At 43.7% G+C, this 8,779-nt stretch overlaps 1 protein-coding gene across 1 annotated transcript; it reads right to left on the bottom strand.

Moving 5' to 3' along the window:
* Nucleotides 1-436: 436 nt before the first annotated feature.
* LOC124613613 lies at nucleotides 437-5,086 on the bottom strand. The gene is made up of 2 exons (XM_047142329.1): nucleotides 3,766-5,086; nucleotides 437-678 (listed from the first exon to the last, which is right to left on the bottom strand). Exons 1-2 carry the CDS (start codon nucleotides 5,084-5,086, stop codon nucleotides 437-439), a joined length of 1,563 nt encoding a protein of 520 aa, XP_046998285.1.
* Nucleotides 5,087-8,779: the final 3,693 nt, after the last annotated feature.

The following is an 8,779-nucleotide window of genomic DNA, read 5'->3' as shown; positions in this document are numbered from 1 at the left end:
TGGCGGTATAGCACATGCATTTTGTTTATTTACTTGTCGTGTTTAATAAGTTTTGAACTGAAAACATAGTGGTTTGGTGTGTTTTTATACGCTCTTATGCCTCTTTTCAACATGACGAAAAGAAAGGGTTGTTTTAAGAAGCGACGTTTCCATGGAAATCAGCATATCACAAAATCTGAATCCAGTGTTGATCCTGAATAGATTTTTCACAGACCCGTGATAAGGACACGCCTACTAGTGCTTCGAAGAGGAAACTTGGAGACCATGAGGATTTATTCATTGGCAAAGATCAAAATAGTTTAGGTTATGTTCTTTTAGATTTGAGTGTGTTAGGACAAGTTTTGCAAGACGCTGTGTCATGTAAGGTTTGTGGTGGGCAAATTAGCATCTCTGAGGACTCATCTGCAAGGACTGGACTGGATAAAAAACCTGATATTCAGTGCGAATTTTGCAGGCTCTCGACATCATTTTGGACTTCTGAAAAGTGCAAGAATGACTTGTTTGAGAGCAATGTTCGATTCCTGTATGGAATGAGGTGCATTGGGAAAGGATTGACTTCAGCTGAAGTATTATGTGCAATGCTGAACTTGCCAAACCCACCAACCAGATCAAGCAAGTACACAGAAGTATCTGATGAATGTGTCAAATCTGTTGCTGTTATTTCTATGAAAGCTGCTGCTAAAGAAGCAGTAGAATTATATAACACAACAGACTTATCTGCGGCAGTTCATGGCATATGGCAGAAGAGAGGTCACACATAAAAAAATGCAGTTGCAACTGTCACTGGTGTTGACACAGGAAAAGTTTTAGACATTGAAGAGCAAACTAAATACTGTCATTAGTTTAAATCAGATGATGAAACAAGTGAAAGCCATAAAAGAAATTGTGCTAACAATTATGAGGGTACTAGTGGGGGTATGGAGGCTCCTGCAGTTGTTTCTATTGTTCAGACGTCCACAACAGGAGAGAGGTGTGTGTTACACTGAGTAATTGGGTGATGGTGATTCAAAAGCTTACAAATCAGTGCAGGAAAGCCAACCTTGTGGTAATAAGCAGATTGTTAAGATTGAATGTGTGGGCCACGTTCAAAAACGGATGGGAACACGTCTCCGAAAATTGAAGCAGACAAAAGGAAAAGAGAAGTTATAAGAGGGAAAGACTCTAAATGGTAAAGGAAGACTTACAGGCAAAAACATTGATGAACTCCAGCGTTATTATGGAACGGCAATAAGAAAACATACACATGACCTACAAGGGATGAAACGAGCAGTGTGGGCTACATTCTTCCACAAGTCTTCCATTGATGATACACCTGGTGCTGATTCATGGTGCAAGTACCGCAAAGCTCAGGCAGCGGGTAGCAAGGAACAGTTTAGGCACAAAAATAGCATACCATCTGCAGTGATGGAAGCTATTAAAACAACATATAGAGAATTAGCTCAACCTGACCTTCTTTCCAAATGTCTCAATGGTCGAACACAAAACCCGAATGAGTCTTTCAGTAATGTAATTTGGAACCGCATACAAAAAATGTCATTGTAGGAAGGAAAATTCTATTCTTGGGTGTTTTTAATGCTGTGATAAAGTTTAGTGATGGTATAAAGGGAAGAATTGTGGTACTAGAGGAACTTGGTATCACTCCAGGTGCCAACACACTGCAAGCCTTTCAGCGAATGGATCGACTTAGGATCATGAAAGCCCAGCGTGCAGCAGAGGAAATGACTAAAGAAGCAAGAGGCAGGAAAAGAAGGAAGCTTCTAGTTTTGCAGGATAATCAAGAACAGGGTCCAGGTAATGCTGATTATGGGCCTGGCTGTTTCTAGAAGCTGGCATGCCTCCACGTGTCGTCGTCGGCTGATACTCGTATCCGAGTTTTCATTTCTCTCCTGAGATTTCCTTTGTCACGGTTCAGGCGTGGAAGTGTCGTTGATGGCTTAGCAATCCAATCCTAGCGTGGAACAGGCGGCCACAGACATCACAGCTGATGGAAGGTGGAGGACGTGGCTGAGCCTGGAGGAGTTTACGTCTCTGGCGTTTGTCATTCTCCATTCTTCGACGTTCCAGCTCAAAGTTTTGAAGAGCATTTGAGGTAACTGAGCGCCAGCGACTTCGGTCTTCTGCTATTGTGGACCAGTTACTCGGATCGATGTTCAAGTTTTTCAGATTTTTCTTGTACTGATCCTTATAACGTTTGAGAGGGGCACCTCGTGGCCTTTTACCTGTGCTCACTTCGCTGTACAGCATTTGGCGTGGAAGTCTGTCATTTTTCATCCGCTGGACATGTCCGACCCATCTGAGTTGATGCCCAATGATAAGAGCTTCCATGCTATCCATTTTTGCTCTCTCTAGAACAGCCGTGTTGGATATGAAGTCATCCCATTTTAGGTTCATGATATATCTTAGCTTCTGTTGGTTGAAGCGTTCTAGTTTCTTCAGATCGCAGCGATACAACGTCCAGGTTTCGCAACCATATAGCAGGGTGGAAATGACTACAGCTTTGTACACCATCAGTTTGGTGTACAGTGTTAGGTCTTTATTCAGGAAGACACGCTTTGTAAGACGACCAAATGCTACATGTGCAGCACGTATTCTATTCTCCACTTCTTTTCCAGATGAGCAGTTGGATGACAGTATGCTTCCCAGGTAGAGGAAATGGTCCACTTGTTCCAGGAGTGTATCATAGATGGATATGCTGAAGTCAGGAACGGAGGAGCCAGGAGTTGGCTGCGCCATCACCTTTGTCTTTGAAATATTGATGGAGAGACCAAATCGTTCGTACGCCCTGCTGAAGGAATCAACTGACAGCTGCAACTGCAGGTGAATGAGCTGGAGAGGCATTGTCATCAGCATACTGCAGCTCTGTCACACGAGTGGTACTGGTGAACCTTTTTGAATGGAGTCTGGACTGGTTGAATAATCCTCCATCAAACCTGTACTTTAGTTCTATTCCTGCATTGTTTACGGTTGTCTCGTAAAGCATAGCTGCCAGATACAATGCAAATAATGTAGGTGCAAGAACGCATCCTTGTTTAAGCCCACTTGTTATTGGGAATTCACCAGTCATTTCATTCTGGCAGAGGACCTGTCCAGTCATATCAACGTGGAGAGCTTCAATCAGGTCAACAAAATGTTCAGGGCAGCCGAAGATTTTTAAGACCATCCACATGGCTTCTCTGGGAACTGTATCAAAGGCCTTTTCTAGATCGTAGAAAACAAGTAGTAAAGGCTTTTGCTGTTCTCTGCACTTCTCCTGTAGTTGTCGTGCACAGAAGATCATGTCAATTGTCCCTCTTGAAGGTCGAAACCCGTATTGAGACTCAGGTAGTATAGTCTCTGAAAGTGTCTGGAGGCGATTTAAAAGGATTCTTGCAAAAATTTTTCCAGTGACAGAGAGTAGAGATATTCCCCGGTAGTTACCACAGACGCTTTTGTCGCCCTTTTTGAAGATGGTGACAATTGTGGAGTTCTTCAAGTCAGCTGGTACCTTGCGGGTTTCCCACATTAATATAATAAGTGAGAAGAGTCTAGTTTTTAGAGGCAAGCCGCCACCCTCAATAAGCTCCATCGGGATGCTGTCAGGTCCAGGAGCCTTCCCAGGTTTCACACTCTTGAGTGCCTTGCAAAATTCTTGAAAAGTTGGAGGATCAGCCAGACAGGGTTTTGGAGGGTGCTGTGGGACATTTTTGAGAAAATCTCCAGCGGCAGTAGAAGGGCTGTTTAACAGTGAGCTGAAGTGCTCTTTCCAACGATTTAAGATGTCCTGACTTTCAGTAAGAATGGTGGAGTTGTCAGCAGCTTTAAGTGCTCCTGATGATGAGCGGATAGGTCCATACAGCTCTTTAATACCAGCATAAAAGCCACGCAGGTTCCTTGCATCAGAAAGATTTTGGAGTTCTGTGGCTTTCTGTTGCCACCATTTGTTCTTGATTACTCGTATTTCACTTTGACATTTCTGCTTGAGTTCTAGAAAGTGTGCTTTCTTTTCTGCGCAGGATGGATCTTGAGCAAGGGATAGGTAAGCATCCCGCTTTGCATTGATGATGGCTTGGATTTCTCCGTGGTTGTCATCAAACCAGTCACTTCTTTTCCGTGCACTACAACCAACAACATTCTCAGCAGTTTCTTTGATGATGTTCTTTAATGTGGTCCATTCTTGTTCGACGTCATCTGTGGTTGCTGGAGCTTTGTTAAGTTGTTCGGACAGTATGTCTTGGAAGTGTGAGCGAACATTTTTGTTGTTCAGGTTGCTTATGTTGAATTTTCTGCGTGGTGGGTTTGAAAAGTGGGATCGTGGCTTGCGATACTTTGGTACTCTCAAACGGCTGACTAAAAGTCTATGGTCCGTCCAGCACTCATCGATGTTTAGTGCTGCTTTTGTGATGAGAATGTCTTTCTTGTCACGCTGTCGCGTAATAACGTAGTCTATAAGATGCCAATGTTTGGAGCGTGGGTGCATCCATGTGGTCTTATAGCGGTTACGCAAACGGAATTGGGTATTGGAGATGAAAAGCTCGTGCTCAGCACACAGACCAAGAAGTAGCAACCCATTTGCATTGCAGTTTCCCACCCCTTGTTTACCCATGACATCTCTCCAAAAACGGTTGTCCCTTCCCACTCTGGCATTGAAATCACCAAGTAAAATTAATTTATCTTGAATGGGTATTTTAGAGAGAGTACTGTTCAGTTGGTGGTAGAACTGATTCTTTGTGTCTTCATCACTGTCTAAAGTAGGAGCATATGCAGAGACGAAGGTGATGAATCTGTCTGAACCAATGGGTACTCTAAGAGTCATCAGTCTTTCATTAATTGAGACAGGTGTAAGTCGAAGATCTTTCACTATTTTCGTTTTTACGGCAAATCCTGCACCATGGATGCGTGGTTCTCCTGCATCCTTTCCCTTCCAGAAGATGGTGTACCCTGAACGTACCTCACTAATGTGTCCCTCACCTGAGAGTCTTGTCTCACTCAAGGCAGCAATGTCTATATCTAGACGGGCTAGTTCTTGGGTGATAAGAGCAGTTCTTCTCTCTGGTCTGTAATTGTTCACGTCCAGGAGGGTCCTGACATTCCATGTCCCTATTGTCATAATCATTTCATTCTTCTTTTGTTTACGTCCGCAGTATAAGGAGTGACCTACTGGGTGCGGATTCCCAGCCCGGTTCAAGTGTGACTTCCGATGTTTAGCCCACATTTTCTAGGGCCTTCCCCATTCAGGGTGGGCAGCGGTCATCCTAAATAGGCCTGCCCAGTCGCAGGTGCAGGACCGGATTCCCGAGTAGTCACACGGGTTCTCAAGAAGGCGACCATCACACACCTGCCGGCAGTGTGCAGGTCCAGACTAGTAGCTTCCAGCCTCACTCGGAGCCTGCTACCATCGTCCTTATCCCATCGCCATTGGTCTTTAGAGAAAATGACAGGAGAAATTGCCATTTGCGTGAATTTGTTTAAGGTGGATTACAGCTTGCGAGGAAGTGACCCACACACTATGATTCTGGAACAATTCATCACGGCACATATGTATGTGACATGTGACTTCCGGTACCAGAACTGCAACGAACTGCCGCGAGCTCAATGATGGCTGAGCGGCGCCTTTACAGCCAGTTCGTCTGGCATGACCTCTTCCGCCTCCACGATCTTTGAGAACCTGGGATATAAGATTCTTCTTCCGCTCGCTTCGCCGTTGGGTCGGAGGGTAGATAATAGATACTAGAGAGGAAAGTGAAAGACACCCTTGGGCCTCGGAAACCTAATACCGTTGGGGTCGAAGAAACCAAGAGTTGGCCGAGGGGGGCCGGATAGGAAAGGAAACAGGAGAAGCCTGACACCAGTAAGTGGAAGTAATGCCAGGCTTAGCTAAGGGCCCGTGTGGATGCCACCCACATACTCCCAAGACGGGAGCCCCCTGCGGACGCCTCCACGTGTAAGTTAATATCAAATAAAATGTTTGAACTTGATTTGGCGGAAATGACATCTTTAAAATTATTTGACCCTTTATCTCAGGAACTATTACAGATACGTATCTCTAATTTTACACTATGTCACCACTTAGTATACTGCAGCTACTGAACCTCCTAAAACGTCTCTACCTCTAACGGGTTTTTACTTAATGAAGAAAAAGTGGACTTTTAAAAGAAAATATTTAACAACATTTAAAAAAAATCATAACTAGCTAATTATTTCTCTGTACATTTTTATTCTTGTTCAGTAATCAGAAAAGGAGGGATACTAAACATCAAAAAAATTTCAGATCTCTATCTGTCACAGGTTCTGAGATAATTGGTCATCAATATTACAAATTTAACACTGTGGGTATAGGACTTACATACTCCCCTTAACAGTAAACGAAATTTATGATATTACCCAGACACAAACCTGTTGCTCATTCATGAAAACGCCAAGGCAGCCCAAAGATCGTCTTCTGGTTTGCTACTAGATCGTCCAATGGAGTCGTTGAGCAATATATTTTGAAGATATCAATATCCGGCTAGTGAGAGCAGTATGCGGCCAATTATTAACAATTCTTTCATTCCGCAGCCATCTTAATGCGATAGAGTTTCAGCAAGATGGAACTACAGCCCATGCGGACCGTAATTTAGTTACTATACTGAGGCTACATCTTCCAGCTCCACTTTGGACACTGGTTATTCTCATGGTTCGATTATATCCATTTGCTGATAAAATTAATAGATTTCTCAGGCCTTGATTTGTTTCTGTGGGGTCATCTCAAGAATAAAAGTTTATCACAGCGACTTCACAATACTGATGACTTTAAACGCGGGCCGTGCGGGGTAGCCGCGTTGTCTAGGGCGCCTTGTCACAGTCCGTGCGGCTCCCCCCGTCAGTGGTTCGGGTCCTCCCTCGGGCGTGGGTGTGTGTGTTGTCCATAGCGTAAGATAGTTTAAGTTAGGTTAAGTAGTTTGTAGGCTTAGGGACCAATGACCTCAGTAGTTTGGTCCCATAAGACCTTACCACAAATTTCAAATTTTTATACGCGGGATCCGGCAAGAGACAGAAGCCATTCTTCAAGAAATCATTGAGAACGCTGAGTGGAGTTTCAGCGAACCTATTGACCAATGCCTCGTCAATGATTTGAAGTCACTTGTGCGATGTACTTCTTAGGGAAAACATTTGCATTTTGCTTTTCGCGTACGGAAATGTTTGTAGAACACATATCTACAAGATATGGAAATGTGTAGTAAACCTCACAATAATCAAATGAAGATGTATTATTTTCTGTGCGCCACCCTGTGTAATGCAATATGTAGCGAAGAGTCAACAGTCTTCTAACGGGTTCGATGCGGCCAGCCACGAATTCCTCTGCTGAGTTAACTTTTTCACCACATTGCAACAATTGCTACCTATGTCCTCAATTATTTTGCTTTATGTAGTCCAGTGCCTGTCGTGCACTACAATATTTTTATTCTCTACAGCTCCCTCTGGTATCACGGAAGTTATTAACAAATAAATAAATGTCTCCATGGTCGGTAGCGTTTCAGTGCCGCCTCGCGTTCTTCCTTTGGAATGCCTTCTTTTTCGGTGGCGGTGCTTTTGAGAAGCGACTCACCATGCCGCCGGTAGCCAGTATACGCGGCCCATTGTCCAGCTGCTACGGCGTGCGATGCTGGCTGATCGCACTAGTAAGTTTCTGAATACACTGAAAGCGAAATTCTTCAATCCAAACTGCGAAACAAAGAGGAACTTGCTGTCTGGGTGGGCATGTCGGATGGAGCAGAGCGACGTTTCGATTTTAGTTGATGACGTAGCCTAACAAATAAGTTTCAAAGATCAGAATTGTTGAAGATAAAGAAACTTGCAATATGACTAAGATTATGTGAAAGAGTTGAATGCACAATGCTCACGACTTTCTATATTCTAAAGCGAAAAGAACAATACATTTAAAATTTCCTGAAAGATTAAAACTGTTCGTCGAACCGAGACTTGAAAGCTTTGCTTTTCGCTGGATAATGCTCTACCGACTGGCTGCCCCCACCTCCACAAAATGTATGGCGCAATGATTCGTTCTGTTTCAAACGAAACGGGAAACGTTGCGAGCCCGTACAGAAGTACACAAAATACACTACTGCATTTAAAATTCCTTACTTTTACGAAGGCTGTTCGGAAAGTAAGGTCCGATCGGTCACGAAATGAAAACCACAGAGAAAATCAAAAAATTCTTTTATTCGCAACAGTTAGCCACTCCTTCCAGCTACCTCTCTAACTAATCGCCTCTCCAACTTAGACATTTGTCGTGGCGTTGTACAAACTTTCCATTACCCTCGTCACAGAAATCAGTCGCCTGTGCTTTCCACCAATTTTCTACGCTGGTCTGCCTGTCGTTGTTTGTGTCAAAAGGTTGTCTTCGTAGCCAGAGGTTCATGTGAGTAGAGATGAACAATAGAGGAAGCCAATTAAGGGCTGTATTATGGGCGATCAAACACTTCCCATCGAAAACGCTTGAGGAGAGCCTTCATTGCCCCTGCAGAATGCTGCTGAAAATTGCCTTGACGAAAGAAATGCATGACATTTATATTATGTTGGCTGCATAGCTTCAGGCGAAATCTCTCAACAGATCCACATATTTGGCGGGAGATATGTGAAAACCGTAGATGCTCAGGTGCACCTCATGATTCGAATGTTGCTCCTGAAAATGATGCCATATTTCAGAACGATAATGCACCCATTCACACATCCAGTATTGGAGAGCAAATTCCGAAGCAGAAATTCCCGACCCTCGTCACTACAGGAGGCACAACATTCCACTGGAGTCTATACAATCATT

This window comes from Schistocerca americana, chromosome 4 (genome assembly GCF_021461395.2).
Source record: "Schistocerca americana isolate TAMUIC-IGC-003095 chromosome 4, iqSchAmer2.1, whole genome shotgun sequence".
NCBI classification, from domain to species: domain Eukaryota; kingdom Metazoa; phylum Arthropoda; class Insecta; order Orthoptera; family Acrididae; genus Schistocerca; species Schistocerca americana.
This window is presented reverse-complemented; position numbering and strand designations above follow the sequence as displayed.